This window comes from Haplochromis burtoni, unplaced genomic scaffold (assembly GCF_018398535.1).
Source record: "Haplochromis burtoni strain Fernald_Lab_line unplaced genomic scaffold, NCSU_Asbu1 Contig_5, whole genome shotgun sequence".
Lineage (NCBI taxonomy): Eukaryota > Metazoa > Chordata > Actinopteri > Cichliformes > Cichlidae > Haplochromis > Haplochromis burtoni.
In genome coordinates, this window is record NW_024582366.1 from 5,301,126 (window position 1) to 5,319,001 (window position 17,876).

At 40.3% G+C, this 17,876-nt stretch overlaps 1 protein-coding gene across 16 annotated transcripts in view; it reads right to left on the reverse strand.

Annotated features, from left to right (window-relative positions):
• ptprsa (protein tyrosine phosphatase receptor type Sa) overlaps positions 1 to 17,876 on the reverse strand; it is a 232,428-nt gene that overhangs the window by 109,257 nt on the left and 105,295 nt on the right. For all 16 annotated transcript variants that reach the window (XM_042222769.1, XM_005920890.2, XM_042222779.1 and 13 more), the window contains 3 exons: positions 16,357 to 16,580; positions 4,507 to 4,652; positions 2,137 to 2,278 (listed from right to left, as the gene is read on the reverse strand). In XM_042222769.1, coding sequence (XP_042078703.1) covers positions 2,137 to 2,278; positions 4,507 to 4,652; positions 16,357 to 16,450 — 382 coding nt within the window. In that variant the 5' untranslated portion in view covers positions 16,451 to 16,580. The remainder of the gene's footprint in view (positions 1 to 2,136; positions 2,279 to 4,506; positions 4,653 to 16,356; positions 16,581 to 17,876) is intronic.

The window sequence follows — 17,876 nt, forward strand, 5'->3', positions numbered from 1 at the left end:
TGTGTGTGTGTGTGTGTGTGTGTGTGTGTGTGTGTGTGCATTACATTTATGTGTGAGCCATGTAAATTTATTCAAATGTGGGTATGTGGATGCCTCTGTGCATGCAGCTGTACAGTCTCACAAATATGCACTGTGGCTTTTTCTAGCCAAGTCACCCATCACGGCGACCCATTTTCAATCTCCCTAGATCCCAGACCACATCCCTATGTTTACTGCGAATGTGTCCCTTGTGCCTTGTGCCATATCCCATAATCCTTTGCCCCAGTGCCAAGAACTAGTGTTGGGCTATTGTCCTCCTCACCTGTTCTGTATTGCCAGTCGCCCGCAACACTTCCTGTTTTCCTTCATCTTTGGCCAACTGTTCTCCATTTTTCACCCCCCTCGTTTTTTCCTCTGGCTTTTCTCCACTTCCACCTTTACCTTCATACTTTTGCTTTCATTTACATTCCTCATTTTATTCTCCATCACTTTGTTTTCAGTTAACTGAACACCTGAATGAAATTATAATAACCTAAAATCCAAAATATTCCAGTTTCCTAATTTGTCTTTCCTTTTTCCATTCTCAACCCTTGATAGATGGATGCAGGGCCCCCCAGAACTCATTACAGATGGAAAACAAAGAGATTGCACTGCTCTGCTCCTCTGACACTTACTCACATTCACTCCCATCATCACATTCTCATCCCTCCTTAAGTGCTGGGTCTTGCCTGGGCAGGAGAGCTGCTGTCTTCCTCTGGGCTCAAGAGGAAGCCTCGTTGAGCTGATTCCAATAACTTTTCATTTTCCTTCTGCTCCTGTGGACTGCCCTGAGTTTGCTCTGTGCTCTTTCACACAGCCACAAACACACACTAGTACACACACTCATATGCACATGCCAGGACTTGTAGTTCAAAATTTGGTGTGCTTGTTCCTATTTTTTCAATCTCTTGTTTAAAATCGGTATGTGTGCCTACACTTTGCATGCCCTGCGCTTCGGCACAGTTAATTTGCCTTAAAATAATTAATAATGTATCAAACTAAGAATTAAAATGGCAGGATATTAAGCCCTTTAAACATAAGTTCAGGGCTTCCAACGTAATTAGACAGCCACACAAAATCCTCGTCTTTCAAATTTTTAATGAGGAACAAAGACAATACCCAAGTTAAGAGAAGAGGAACCGTTGCACCGAATGACATCACGTTTCATGTTCCTGCAAACTGCAACATGTTCTGGTTTTAAGACTTACCAGAGGGTTGCATTTTGCTTTTGACAGTTCAAAAGCAAATTGAAACCCAAACATATTTAATTGTGTAATGAGCAAAGTACCTAAATGTGGAAAATGCTGGCATTTCTGCTTGCATAATCACTTAAATTATTAATCGCTTCTTGAAAAATAACTTTTTCAAATCGAATGGACATTTGCAGCTCTATACCTAGAAGACTCCCACCTGAATAGCACCCAGGGGGTGTTTCTAACAATAACTGACTGAAAATTCTGGGCCAGGCCTCTAAAATACCCCCACCGCATGTGGATGTGATAGCCAAGGAGGCCTAGCTTGTGCACTGTCGGCCAGCAATTGCTCAGCTTCATCCAGGCCTGGAAACATGGCAGATGGCAGTAGGAGTGAACAGAGGAGGAAAAAGACACCATGCGTGTGTCCATGAATGCGAGGCAAACAGAGACAGGTAGAATGACAGAGAAAAAGGTGTAAACATGTGACCACATGTGCTTGACTGTCTATGATACCATCATTCATCACCTCTAAATCGCTGCAAAAAAATGGTGTAATATCTTTACTGAAACTAAAGTACCAACCTTTAGCAACAAATCAATAAAATGCATGTTAGGTATGAGGAGGTGTTAGGTATGGCTTTACCACACATTCTTTAACCATCACTTCAGGAAAACCATTTTACACGGCAAAAGAATTTGTATCAAATCAAAGCATCTACAGCTGAAGACATCGTTTTTTATCCCCAAAAAGTAAACAAATAAATAATAAATAATAAACTAAAAAGAGTAGGGCACTATCTACAGCTGTTCCAAACAGGCTTCACGAGTTAACAGATGTCATCTTTTGAGCTCATGGACGTACGTGTTCATGATTTATTTTGTAGTTACGCCTCTGCACACTGTTACATAATTCCAGATTTACCTCGGATGATGGACAGCTTGGCGCTGGTGACAATCTCGCCTTCGCTGTTCTCAGCCACGCATTCGTAGACGTTCTCATCACGTGGCGCTCGGAGAGGCTGGATTCTCAGAACTGCACCGGCACCCTCGTCAAACTCTATGGTCTGTGGAGTTGAAGTGTAGGGAACACGGTTAAGTCAGACAAATGTGTGATTTGGACTGAAAAACTATTACTTTAACCTGAAGCAACAGGTAGGCAAGAATGGCAAACCTGAGGAAAATAAGATTCTCACATTTCCTAAGGAGATACAAGGACGAGTGTGTCATCGGTGCTCCCAAAATGTGAGAAATCGTTTTCAATTCCACCAAGATATCATTGCTTGGAAAGGTACCGTGTTGGTAATGTTTTATAGCCTGAGGCCATCAGAAATGTAAAAAAAAAAAAATCATAAGGAAGCATACTCTCTCTACAAACAGTGTTTGTGCTTTGTGATTTTATCTGTTGATTTGATCTTTAATTATGCCCTTTGTTCTCTATAAAGTCTTTTGTTTTGAACCTCAATAAAGGAGCCTCTTCAAAACAAAAAATATCAGACAACGGTCAGAATACTGAGCAGAACAGAGCTTTGGTTATGATAAAAATATATTATTTGCTATTATTACTATTATTCTATAAGAAGAGCAATGTAAACAAAAACTTACTGAAAATGTAACAATGCGTGTGACTGACAACCGGACAGTTTTACAACAGTAGTTGCAGAAATTGGCCCCTGGCTAGTATTTAAATAGCCTTGTTTGATCTCCCTGAACACCAGCATATCAACAGGCATGTATCCTGAAGCAATGAGCTGAACTTCAAGACTTGGGTAAAAGACTAGAATTTAAATTATGGAAAATCTCGGTTAATTAGCCCTTGATTTGAATATTTCCCATGCCTTTCTCTTTTGCCCTCATTCTGGATGTGTGAAGTGTCAGTGTAGATGGTCAAGACTGCCATTCTCACAGCAAACCTACTCCTCCAGTATCTGTCCTTCTTCGCAAAAGTTAACACCGTCTCAGCCAAGGACTCACTGCTGTGAACTCTGAGCAAAGCATGACTATAAGATGCAAGTACAAGTCTTCAGCAGCCCTGCTGCTCCACTGTTGCACATCTCAGGGCTGAGCCGCTAATTAGGCTAAAAACACTGCAGAGCACGGCATCATGATTGATATCAAAGCAGCTGTCTAGAGGGTGGAAAAGGAAAAAAAAACCCCAGCTACTTCAAAACCCCTTTATAAATTTTTTTAATTTAATTTTATGATAAATGGAGAAAAAGAAGCGTCCGTTCTGGCGGGCTCCTTCACGCCCTTGGCTTTGTTTCCTACTTAGCATGCAGACGAGGCAAACGCACAAACACAACTTGTCTTTTAATTTTGTCCTCAGTGGAAATGCTGATCTCCCCTTGTCGATGGTGCCATTTTTTGCTTTTTTAGCCCCTCCCCCTGTGGCTACCTTCATGCCGCACTGTGCATGTCCGTGTGTGTGCGTACATGTGTGCGCATCCCTGCACTGTCACTGTCATCGTTGTTAACGAAAGCAACTTTTTAATTAAGAGACACTGAGCATCAATCAAGACTTTTAGAGATGCCATCTGGGATGCCTGCCGAGAAGTGAACAACAAACATCATGAATAACGTGCAGAAACATTCACACAGACAGGGCTGTGTGCTGAAAAAAGACAGGAGGGAAAAAATGTGACAACAGCAGAGTTATTCAAATGCAAAAGAAAAAAAAAATGGCTTTAGACGAATGAGAGGGTTCTGTATTTCATTACTGACCAGTTGCTACTGGTAGACTAGCACACTGCTTAAAGATTAGAGAAGCAAGCCAACAAAGATGCTATCAGCAATAATTTCAAGGCTAATTAAAATGTTGCTTTTGATAAGGTGGTGAGTGCCCCCAGCTGCAAGAGAAGACTTGGAATTTTGTACTGCTGAGAAGAAAATATGTGGTAAAACGTGTAATGTGGTATTAAACTGTAGGATTGTTATTTGTCACAATAGTAAATATCACAATATATAAAGTAACAAATGGTAAAGAACATTTGTTTATTACACAACTTTCTATTTATCTAAATTTTTAGCAGCCCCCCCCCAATTTACTCCCATGATACTCCAAAATGTTTCAATGTAATGTTCTCTGACATGAAGATACAACATTTTTTTAGGTCAATACATTTTTCGACAGTGACATTTTTTAATATGATGCATAAAAATATTACTGAGTATATCACCCAAAGCTCATTAAGGTAAAGTAAAGTGGGACAATTCCAAAAAAAAAAATGATCCCACAAAGAACAACAAAGAACATTTAGAATAAAGGCTGCACCAATGGACAGCAGGTTTCACTTACCTCTATACGCTGGGAGTTCACCTTCTTTCCTTTTTTGTTCCAACTAACCTTTGGCTTGGGGTAACCTGTTGCCTGGCAGACAAAGGAGACCACACCCCCCGAGACACCAATCTGGTCAACGGGAACTTTTGTGAAGCGTGGTAGTGCTGAGGAGCGAAGACAACAGAGAAAGAGGGAGAGGACAAGAAGAGAGGGAGATACATTAGTAGACGAAAGGCAAATGCAGCATCACCAGAGCTAATGCCATTCTTACCATAATTACATTTCTGAAAATACAGACTTTTAAATCCCGGTTTAAGTGCACGCATCCATAGAGAGAGACACTAGTACAGAACGTCTCATCAACCTTACTCTTACTCTTGTCTCCATAGCACAGTGCTGCATCTTAGTGTTACAACTTCAGAGTTCTGCTGGGCTGGGTAGAGAGCATTGTGGTGTGAATTTATATGTAGAGTCTTTGCTAAGGCGTAGACGATTATTAGCTTAAAATGATTACCCACAGCGCAATAGAGTACAGCCTAGCATACTACTGGCGTTGCTGGGAATACATTAGCAAAGGCAATTAAGAAGATGAGACAGTAAAAATGAGTTTTTGTTTTAATTTGACGCTATTTTTTTTTCCAAGTGCTCAACATGACTTTTCCTGCTGGACAGAGTATAGCACTGACTAAGCCACTGCAGCAGTTCAATTCTCACTTGCACTAAAACATACTAAAAATCGATCTGCCCGGGAAAATTGATGCTTTTGCCCATCAAAAGTTTACAATTTTGGTGCTTTTGGAGCTGGAATTTTCCCCTCGTGCTTGGGTTGCAGCAAGTTCAAGACAACAAGTCTGATAGAAAGAGAGAAACAGAGAGAAAACAGACTCCTGGGGAACTCGTTAAAATGGAATCATACAGATATGTGGGGATGATCAAACGGCCAGCGCATAACGTCAAATTAATAATTAAGGGACCATGGGCCAACACCAGTCTCCAGGCACTGCTAAACACATATGAAGGAGAGTTCCTGCATTCATTATCTGGTAAAGAGATATACGCAATTGGAGAATGAGGTAAGGGGGAATAGCGTTAGACAAGGGGAAGGAAAAGAAGAAGGGCGAGAAGAGGCACTACACAATCCAAATGTTTCTGATGCAAATATCACAGCAACACACATACTAACTTTAGCCTGCTGAATTATTGGGATGAGTGCTTAGAAACATAATAAAAATGTGTTTAATCTTTATAAGAATCTAAAGTAAAAAAAAAAGTGCAACCTTGATTTATATTGCTTGGATGATCTGCTGATAAAAGTCTGTTTCAAAAAGCACCATTATGGCTACATGACAAAAAGAAAGACTTTCAGCTAATAACAACTATTAACATTAGTTCATGGCTAAAACCAAGACTCAATAATATCATTTGTGATGTAATTTTTCTTTTATTGAGACAAGTGTTTGGCAGAAATTGTTCTCCTACTGCAAATAAGCAGTTTTTCTCATCTTGCTGCTATTTCTGTCCTGCTTACCATACTTGTTTTTAGGAATATTGGTGCATGCATAGCTCAAGGGATAGTGCTAGTGGTCTCTATAACATTGTGTTTTTTTAAAGTGTAAATGGTATTGCAAGACTGTGAGATTTTAAAGCACTAATTTGATAGTAAATTTTGTTTTCATATATAATAAAATCTCTTCCTGCAGTCTGTGAGAGATGGATATTGTCCACACTGAACTAAATAAATATTATTACAATAACATTACTAACTTCAGAAGCTTATTCTATGTTTATGATACATGCAGAGTATGTATGTTACAAACCAGTTCCTTCTGAATACAAACCTGATGTTACTTAATGAACTAATTTAGGATTTAAACATAAAGAAATTTCAATTTGTCAAACAATGTTTTCCAGCTCACAGAAACCATATAACATGCACGATAAAAACAATGAATTTACAAAAAAACAAAAAAACAAATAACACTCTGTTGTTTATTTCACTAGAGTATACTTCCTATATCTACGGTTAAAGGTTGTGGTACAATATAGGTACGGCATCCTTTCATCGTCATCAAGGACCAGGCCTGCTTTATTTGTGCGTTGCATACTATGACCCCTTTTGGCATTTTACACTTTCAATTTCCATTCTGAAACTGCACAACACAGCTTTACACAACACAGCTCCTCTGCATTTGACCTCCCCCTTACAATGCGCTCTCTGTTGAGACAGAAGAGGGATTTACACAGATCAAGCCTGTGGCGGTGGTTCTGCTGAAGGACAGCATTCTTTGATTAGTTTTTCCCCTGGACCATTTGACATTTCCACCCAGTCGCCTTCTCCAGCTCTCCCTGTCTCGCTTCATAGGATGTGAGAAATGTACAATAAATGCGATTGTTTGCATGTGCGTCTGAGTTGAACTTGTGAAACGTGCAGAATTTTCAGAACTAAATAGTTTTCAATATTATCTCAGCAAGGTTTAAATAAAGCGAGACAGCTGGGGAGCTGAGAGGAGAACGAAAAAGAGTGTGACCGCTGGAAAGGACGGAAGGACAAGTGTAGCAGGAGGTGGAGAGGTCAGTGGTAAAGAGAACACTGGAAGAGAAGAGTAGAGAAGGTGACGGGAGGTCCAGAGAATCGAGGAGAGGCTGTGAAGAGAGAGTGCTGCATATTTCTATAGAAAGAAAGCTTTTATAACTTTCAGTACCTATTGCTTTTTTTTTGTTTGTTTTTTTGGTTATTTGCATTTTTCTTTTTCTTTTAAATGCATGAGATCAAACGGCCAGTTAATACCTTTTGGAAACCATAGTATCTGCTGTACGTGCTGCAACATCTTAAACTCCTTGGCGTCTGGTGTCCATGTACCCCTTATCAGCGAGGCATTTACGACAGTATTCACTGATCACGCCACTAACAATAAGTCTGATTTCTAAGACCTAGATTTACATTAACTCTCATCTAAAGCGACATTCAATAACGACGAAAGGAAGGGTGACCAGGGTTTTGTACATTTTCTGAAAGCCGTCCTAGATTCTTCTGAATAGAAGACATCCATTGCCTGGGGACGAAATAAAAATGTAAAACGCAGCTAAGAACGTCTATCACGGCCACCAGCTCAGCTGTAAGGCGGCACTCACAGCTCGACAAAAGCTAATGCTAGTGCTAGAAAATGGAAAGGTATTTGTGCAAATGTAAGACACAATATCTCTCTCACGATGAGGACATCAGTCTACGGCCTACAGATGTCACTGCTGTCATAGGTTAATCCCTGGGCGTCACTGTTCACAGAGACATGCATCTCAAATTCAACCTCTACAGAGATTACTGCAAGGCATAAAATTGCACATAATTATATCCCACTGCCTGAAACTTTTGTCACATAAGGACTGGCAAAAGTTTTAACTCTAGCTCTGCTCTCCTTCCTTGTATTTTTAAGGGCATTCATATTTTTAGACTTTAGTCATCTCACAAAGTGAGTTTAATGTTCTTGGAAGTCAGTAGCTTTAATTAACTTCCAGTCAATTCGGATTAGGTAAAGTTGTCCGCACAATTCATTTAGATGGACTCCCAGTTTAACTGAATGTAGTTCTTGTTTTCAATAAAAACACTAAAAAAGTGTGTTTAAGACATTAAAGGAATAAAATGAATGGTGGGCAAACGTATTCTGCTGAGGTGTTTCTGTGTACCTGTCTGCATATGTTTGACTGGCACTGGCTGTTGAATGTCTATAAAGGTGCAGTTACTGCAGGTATGCCGTGTGTGATTGTGTGAACTCTGATGAGCATAATTAACCTTTTGTTCTGTTTTTCCCAGCTGTGATCCTCTGGGCTTTTGCTGCCAGTTACCACTGACTCCAAGTTCAATTTGAACTTTGCCAACACCAGTAATTGCAGGGTAAGAAAGGTTGAACGGAGCCTGGATTTAAAGTGCTTTGCAATAATGAATAATGGCACAGAGGGGCCTATATCAACAGATAAAATTGTTCACAGTGTTTCCTGCATTGAATGGCCCATGTGATGACGATATGCACTGACACCAGTATCAAATTATATCAAATGCAAGTACAAAAACTGCAAGTCTCTGGCAGCCTTCTTGCTCATTAAGGCTACATTTAGCACCAAATCCTCCAGGCTTCCTTTGGTCCAGTGGGTAAAAATAGCTTTCAGTTCATTTTCATGAAGGCAAAACATTTAGAAGGTTCTCTTTTGAACTAGTAGGCAGGTTATATTCCCACTAGTGCCACCTTTTCTGAAAATATATGCACTTCTATGGCTCTAAGTTAACTCGCATGTCAGTCTCCACGTACTGTTGTTCGTTATGTTACCAGAGATGACATTGAAAGGACACTGCACCCACAGTGGCCATTTGTCCCTTCTACTAAAGTCTCCCTCTATTCACTAAGCTTCCCACAGACAGACTGAGGTACAGCCTTGCCTAGATAAGCACACAGAACCTGTCTTTATCTGCCTGGCAGGGGGACGTGGCCTAAGCTAAAATAACCAGCAATAGGGGCCCAGCTATCTTCACAAGGCCCCGAGAATAGAACAGATCCACGCAAACAAGAGTGAATAGAAGGAGGAGGAAAAACTCACACTGTGCACACAGACGCTTGTTTAGCTAATACAGCAACCACCTGCTACTGGCCGCTACCTCTGTTGGACCCGATAACACAGAATACACCAGCACTGTGATTATAAAGTGGCAGAGAGTGGGAGGTGGGAATGTGAATATGAGACGGCTCCATTTACAGTACTTTACTGTTGTCGTTTGGTGGGGGAGGAGGGGTGTAAGAGGAGGGAGGGGACTGGCTTTATGACTAATACGGTAATTGATGGAGAAAAGCTTCTCGGGTCATAAATAGGAGCCATTATCCTCTGAATTAGCAAAGTGGGAGACAAAATGATGCACAACCATTCAGTGATTTGCAGAGAATTGGTAAAGGGCACTTGTTATCCATCTTGCTACAAATAGGTATCTTTCACAGCACACGGGACATTTACCAGCAATGTCTAAAAAGTACATTTGGTACTATGAGAGGTATTACAACCAGCAAATCAATTTCACTTACTCCAGGCTGCTGCAGGATCCTGAGAATAGGGTGGTCAGGATGGAGATGCAGATTAGTATAACTTTAATTTTGCTTTTTTCTCTTCTTCTTCCTCTTCTTCTTTTTTAAATGCCAATTTACTCATAATGACTTAAAAGTGCATATATGCAACTTAATGCATATCCCACTCATGGCCCTTTTATCTAAGCAGACACTCTAAAAGCCTGTCTGGCAGGGATAATCTTAAGTCTACTTTGTTCTGCTTACACAGTGCATGCGAGAAAATAGAAACCACAGTGTGTCACAAATTTAAACAAGTCAATTTAGTGACGCTAAACTAAGATTAAACTTAATTTCTGTGTTACCCAAACAGCAGACACATGATCTACAGGGTGCAGTCAATATACTTCAGGGTGGAAATTCCTCATCTCAACATTAACTTTGATTTTTGTAAGGCCTAAAAAACCCCATCTTACTAGGTCAACTGCTGGTCTCGCTTCAGTGTGGGATGTTTCCAGGTGCAGACGGGGGCTAAGAGAATTCAAGGCATCGCAGACTTGCGTGACTTAGCCACAGCAGCCACAGGGTGAGTAAAAGGGAGTGGAAGCTGACGGACTAAGTGAGTGACCTGAGACAAGGGCAGCTGGAAGCAACCTTTATTAATCCTTACACAGGTTCCTCAGCCTTGTGAGTTTTACTTCTTCTAAATACATCTTGTTGATTGAAACCTCCCTTTTAGTCATGTTGTCTAGAGCTGTTGAAAACAATGACTGAATTTAAGCTTGTAGGAGGAAGCAAAAGGTCAGCGCTGTAAAGGAACTGAAAGCACTTGATTCACACACATATAAATAGAAAAGCTTCTCTGCAAAACTGTTTCATCCCTTTTGTTTTCGTAAAACATCACACATTAAATTACCTACATCTGTGTCACTTTGTAACTTGTACGGTGTAACTATATGCATCATAAATCTATAAAGCTAGCAATCCTGGACCTGATCAAAAGCCTTGAACTTTATCAACACATGTGTAAGGATGGAGGGATAGAAAAGAAAAACAGGTAGGCAGATAGACCTTTTAGCCAAATGCACATTCAATTGAACGAGTGAATAGACCCACACATGCAAACCCCCCCCCCCCAGGCTTAAACAACCAAGCCCCATCAATCAGGACCGATTCTCACAGGCTGCCTGGGCAGGGGCCATCACCATGGAAACCAAGCCTTTACTTGAAAACCGCTTTGCTTTGTCTTGTCTAGAGGTTTTCGCACACAATCACTGCCAAGCAAGCCCAGCGGGCCAAGGCAAAAAACTTGACCCAGACAAGAAAACAGAAAACAAGACAGAAAAAGTGTCTGCTGCTTGTAGTTAGAAAACTGTAAGTTAACTGTTATTAGACAACATTTTCATCTCCAGCCACAGTGTCGGTGCGTGACATTGGTTATTTTAACTTCTTCATTTATTCCTTGTTTCCCTTTTTTCTCTCTTTCCAGTCATAAATGATAAAATGTTAGCTAAATTGTGAAAATCTTCAGCATCCATTATTTACTTAAAGTGTGTATTGAGTATATAATGATGTATTATGCATATAATTCTCCTTCATCAGTTGCCAAGGTGCTTTTGAGAAGTATACTTATCTTATAATAGTGTTTCTGGTGGAGAAACGTGTTCTGCCTGGATGTGGGTTTTAAAAAGAAGTTATATATGTATGTATATAGTCTAAAGTCAGCTGCATATGTTTGGGTTGTACTCGATTCCTAGGCAGAAGGCGACAGAAGAAAGGCTTATTGAATTTCTGTGTTGGGGCGGTTTTGAATGCCTTGATTGAACAGACAGTGAAAATTATATCTCAAATTCTTCCTTTTAGAAAAAAAAACAAACTAAGGACACATGACGTTGCCTCTGGGGAATTTCTGTCACTTATTTAATAAACTAATACATTTACAGCCAACAGGGCACGAGACATCTAAAAGTGATGTGCTTGCATGCAAACTACTGAATGTGTGCCATATTTTTTAACTTTACTTGTTGACCACTTCACTTCTTAAAAGTCCACGGGGCATTGCTCAGGATGTGGGAACCCAGGGTTTAAAAGATAATAAATGTGTGTTGGTATCCAGAGGTGAAAAACAGCCTGACCGCACTGCTGTCACAGGGAAGCTGCATTTCTTAAAAGAATGGCACACTTGTAAAATGCAAATTGGTCCCACTGAAACCATTGTTGAAGGCTAAAGTAAAAAGCTAAAGTCACTAAGTATCCTTCAGCCCATTGGAAATAAGTAGGTGTGATTCCTCAGAGAGAGGACGGAAATTAAGCTTAAGTATGTGCCTGATTTCAAAATGGCCACAGAGCGCACACGGATGAGGCGAATTGAGAACAATTTTGTGTCATTTAGAGACTCACTTGAGGCAATTGACACTTGTTGGCTCATTAAATGAAGAAGACACCTCAAATTGCCAAAGGTGTTATAGGTCTGATCAAAACAAAAGACAAAACACAAAAGAGGAGAAAGAAAATGGAGCGGGGAACAGGGTCTAGCATTTCAATGAAAACAAAACAGCAAATGCTTACTGCATCTTTCTCTGTATTTAAAGTCACATACAAAGAATAACACCCACCTTTGCAATCTTAGAAATAAGTGTTTTAAATAGATATTTCTTATTTGGAGATTCTTTTGGGACCATTTCTGCAGCAGACACGTGTCCATATAAACAGAACAGTGCAATATTCTCACAATTAACTTAAATTAAGCATTACAGCATTAGCAGTGCATTTTTTTTGTTTAATTCTTTGCACTCTTGTCACTGAGGAACAACACATGAATATATGACATGACAGGTGTAGAAATCCAGATTAAATGTGTAGTTAAAACATTAAGATTAGAAAACAAGATGCAGGTGAGTGGGTCGGAGCATTTCTGTCTACTACTTGTAAATGTACAGCTCGGAGATTTCAACCTCTACTCCGCAGCAGCAGGTTTCTTGAAGCAGCAGATTCAAGTCTGTAACTCAATTAAAAATTAACTTGTTTTCTTCTCATTTGAGAGCGGGAAAAAAGTGCATAGAGTAAACACAAGGACCCAGCATGCAACAGCAGGGTGTACATAAAGTTGAACTGACAGAACTAAATCGAGAGCCTCAAACACAATTTGACTGGAAAAAGATAAGGAGGGAGTTGAAGCAGGCAGAAAGAAAAAGAAAAACTGAGAGAAACAAGAAGCGAGAAACCAAGAGGTGAAGATATTGGAAACAGGAACAAGAAAATGTTCTCCACTAAGGGGCTTCATTTTCTTTTCTTTTTCAATTGGCAGCTTCAAAGGAATATAAATAATTGAACACCCTCACCCCATCACTGAGAGTTCTGGCCAATTACTATTAGAAGTCCTTTGCCAAGAAAGCAACATTTGAGAACTCTTAACAGGCAAAGAGAAAGGAGGAGGAAAAAGTGAGGAGGAGGTGAAATGCCTTTAAAAAAAGATGACAAATACTCTGGTTTACCTGTTAAAAAAATATTAGCAGAGAGTAAGAAAAAGTTTGGGGTTTCTATATACAAAAGAACAAAATAAAAGAATTCAAACTTTGAACTTGAGCGTAAAACAGTGTGCTTCTCAACAGGAAGCAACAAAAACAAAACTTATTTCTCCAAACGAAAGGAGAAAAAAATCCACATGAATTCTATCTGAAGATGTGACAAAACAATGTTTTCACACCTGCAATTGTATTGCAATATCAATACAATTGATAAAGACATAGTCACAAAAAATATAATATGGCATCACTTCTACAGCTGAAGTTTAAACATGAAAACTTTTTTATTTATATAGGGGTACCCAGGTAGCATGTTTGATTTAGCCATTTTTTCCCCCCTTTTTGAACACCGGATACTCTTCCTGACGTGGCTCCAAAGGGATCTGTATCTCCTCCAGGGACTGAACCAGGGACCTTTGCTTGTTAGCTGAATCTGTAACCCACTGCACTACAGAGCCAACCAGAGGTTTACAAAATTGTAAACACTTCTCATTAGAGCCCAACTCACAAGTAATGTGTATGTATATAAATTATTTGTGACAATCAATTTCAGCAAGTTAATAAACAATGACCCCATTATGTCCCCTTTTAATCATGTCATTCATGCTTCTAAAGAGTCCAATACGCTGACAGTGTTGTTCGTTTTTTTAAACCCTTATATCGGTAAAGTAGGCCTCTATTTTGGGTATCAACAGAGACTCTTTCTAAAGGAAAACAGCCTGCCCTTTTAACCAGAACTGTCTGATATAGTTAAAGCTTTATATTCTTTGTGCTGGATGCTTTTCTACCTTTAATCGTGACTTTAACGCATTCTATAAAGATGTGAAAAATTACTCAATCGTTAATTACATTTCTTTTGTTACTGGTGTGGTCTTTGTATCATCAGTGTCTGAGAATTAATTGGCTTGATTAAATGAACTAAAAAAATACCCAAGAGCTCAAACAAATTAAAAATAAAGAAAATCACATGTAAGCAAAAGTATTGTTGTTGGATGATACTGGCCTAATACAAATGTTATACTTCTATAGTTTATCATTATCTTACAGCTACCTGTGAAAAGGCTCAGGTGTAACTCTACGCATAAGCATATTTCAAACTTTTCACACACACACAAACATTTACATTTGTGTACCTGAACATAAATGTATGCAAATATAGACATTCACACAAGCCAAGCATTATTATGGTTGGGGTGGCAGGATTTATTGAGCCATATTTCTTTCTCTTTTGATTAAAAATGTCTCCTTCTCACCGTGATTTATGAGTGTAAATAAAAGGAATGGAGGGCAAGGGGAGATGGAGAGAGAGAGAGACAGAGAGAGAGAGAGAGAGAGATGCAGAGAGAGAGGGGAGGGACGTGAGAGGTGGGGATGACATCATGCTTTCAGTTGGGCTTTTCTGCAAAACGGTGGCATCCTTTCAGTCCAGCAAGTGGGAGTGAAAATAATTGGACAACTGCACTACTGGGCTGTGTGTGTCTGGCCATGAATGTGGGGGTGAAAGCCATTCAAAGGGAGGAGAGGAAGGTAGCCTGTGCTTTTGTGCATATATTTCCAAGCATAATAGTGCGGCCCCCAAAAGAGATGAGAAAAAGGAGTAGGACAGCATGCATATATGTGCCTGTGTGTGACTGTGTGTGTCTTTTTTACCCCCAAAAAGGGAGAACAACAACAACAAAAAAAGTACAAGCTTGTGAGTGAAACAACAGGACAGGGCGAGGAAGTCTGGCAAAAAACAGCAATCTCATCTACAGACGGCATCGACAAAGATGGGCAGAGAGCCCTACTGTTTTGAGACAGTGAGAGGGGTGGGTGATGGCAGTGGGGTACGGGGGGGCTAATCTCCATCAAAGATGAAGCAGATTGCACTGATTGTTATTTAAACCAGGGCGAGCAAACAGAGGCTGCGCGAGGGAGAAACGCAGTCGTAATAAACAGTCGGCGAGTGGACAGAAGACAAGAACATTCTAATGAGCCACATATTAAGTTCAGGGGCTCTAAGACGTTTACTTTCGCTCCGCATTCGTCTGTGGCCTCACTGTCAGTGAGAACAAAGACATCTGTTTGACATCTGTCGGAGTGCAGTTTTAGATATTTTTTGCCAGCTGAGCTGAAAGACACTCCAATTATGTTACCAGACAGTCAAACCACTGTGCAATCAAAGGTTCGCCTCTGTTGGAACATGAGGAAAATCAAGCAATCGTGTCATCATGAACCACTAAGAACAAATTCATTGAATGTCAAATTGGAGATAAAAGAAAATGCGGAGCAAACAGAGTGGAAAATACAATATCCCTCTTAAATTGTTCAAGGTAGACAACAAAAGTCAGCAATGACTGTGAAATAACATGTCTAATCTGTTACTTCCCATTTTAAGGACTTATCACTGACATATTCCAGGGCTAATACACAAACATTTAGCTCATAGAAATCTCGCTATGTACTCTGTTACTAACTATGGAGGACACTGCATACAGACAAATACAATGCCTAAATTAGGCAATTATTGTGTGATATTAATCTTTTTATATGAAAATAAGTGCATTGTCAGAACATTATCCAAATATCGAATACCCACACAATGACTTACAGCCTATCCAAACAGGAAGCATCTTAGCCAAGTTATTCTATCATGACAATGCTATCTAACATCATACTTTCTGGTGGATATTGGGTAGGTTGTTTATAAAGTCAGCGGTTTGATCCCTGCCTCTTCCAGTCTGCACGTAGAACTATCCTTGGGCATGACACTGAACCCCAAGTTAACCCTGGTGTATCCATGAGTGTGCACATGAATTTTAGAATTGGTTAATGTGGCTATATACAAGGAGAAGTCCATGTATCACTTAAACAACACCTCTGTCTGTATAAGCCGTGTTTTACACGTGGCTCCAGTGATGTAAACATACAAGTGCCCTGTAATTCCAGTAGTGGGATTTACTGCCTAGTCCACGTTTGCATAGACACAAAAACACAGGCCAAAGGATTACCGCTACAGCTAAATGAATATGGCTTTGGTTTTACAAATAAGCTTTTTCTTTCCTCTGGCTACTCTAAAGCAGTCCCACCTAGATAAGATGTAAACAGTCATTAGCATGCAATCTTTAAATACAAATGTGCAGTCGCAAAATGCAACAAAAGCATCTTGGAAGTGCTCAAAGTAAAAAAAAAAGGTTCACCAAAGCTTATATAATGTCCCTCTCTCCCCCCTTTTTTGTGATTACTCCACTTTTTAATAAGTTTGCAGATATGAGTGATGAACCTGTTAAAGGCATCAAAATTGAGAAGATCTTGGTACTTACTGGCGTTGGAGCCGGTGAGCAGCAGTGATAGCAGCAGAGTGATCACAGGCAGCAGGACTTGCAAGGAGATGCGCAGGGCACCACTGGTGGCCATCTTGGCTCTGGTAGGGAAGGGGGAGGGGGAGGGGGAGGGTAGGGTCGGAGTGACCTTTGACCTGGCCGGAGAGCCGAGGCCCCAACTGCACGAGGACGTGTGGGGTCTTCAAGCAGGACAGCTTGACGCTCTGCAAAACACAGAATAGGAAATAAATATGAATAAATAAAAGTGATGAACCCACAAACACTTGTTACCTATATTACTTTGTAACAATCAGATTTTGTCACAGTACATTAATCATCATACTTCTTAGTTATTATATTCTATGAAACTAAAGTGTCATAACAATTTCACTGTTGCAACAATTCCATATAAAACCTCCAGTTCCACAATGGTGGTTTTGCCCACAGCAAAAGAACACAGGTCACGACAGTCTGCTGCATTTTCTACAATCCCTCATTGGCGGTAACGCATAAATGGAAGAAGGTAACAGGTTATCAGTGGCACAGCTGGGAGTAAAGGCGCCACATCCCCAAACCTTTAACATTCCGATCTCACAACCACTGTTTTCTCACATCCCTCAATTAGCAGGGCAGGGCTGCCGCTGCTTTCTTTCTTCTTCGCCTCCTAATCGCCTGATCTTGTCGTTATTTGCTTATCTCACCGCCTTGTAATTATACAGGCACCTGACGATATCCCAGGCATCGTCTCTTTGTTTTACTCAAATTGCCATTAATCCCCCAAGCTGCACAGAGAGACCAAGGAACCCAGGATGACACCCACTACACTCCCACCCACACAGGCACTCCTCTTCTCATTGATATGGCTGGTGCTGCGCACAGACACCACCAAGTGGTAATACATACTCTTTAATTAACAAGATATGCATAAAGAGACACACAAAGACAGAACTAGGAGCAATCACGACATGAATGTGATGAATATGTGCTGACATACTTTTACCACTTACAGAGAGATATTCAGTGTCATGCTCAAGGACGCTTAAACGCAAAGCTCTGTCTGTCTCAGCAATCAAGCTGTGAACATGAAAACCCAAAACCGTGCGCTCTCAGAGGACCCAGATCAGAGGACAAAGTGTCAGCCAGCATCTGCCCTGCTTTGGTGTCCTTGTGCAAGACGGTGAACTCCCCCAAGCTCCAGGGATTCTGCTTAGCTGAGGTGACACAAGGGGTGGCAGCGATTTACTAGAAGGGAGATTAACTACCTTGCACTGTAGGTGGTTAACAAGGGTACAACTGAACTAATTGTGTAGACGACGTACAATTTATCACTGTTTTTGTTTTGTTTTTTGGCAACACGTTGATCTTTGATATATTTGAACAATAATTTTCTAAATGTCCCTGAAAAGAGCATTTTTACCTGCTTCACAGCTCAGGTTTTAATGAAAGAGGTATTATTCAACTACAGAGGCCAAATAAGGGAACGAATATACTTAAAAAAAAACATTCAGATGGATTCAGGG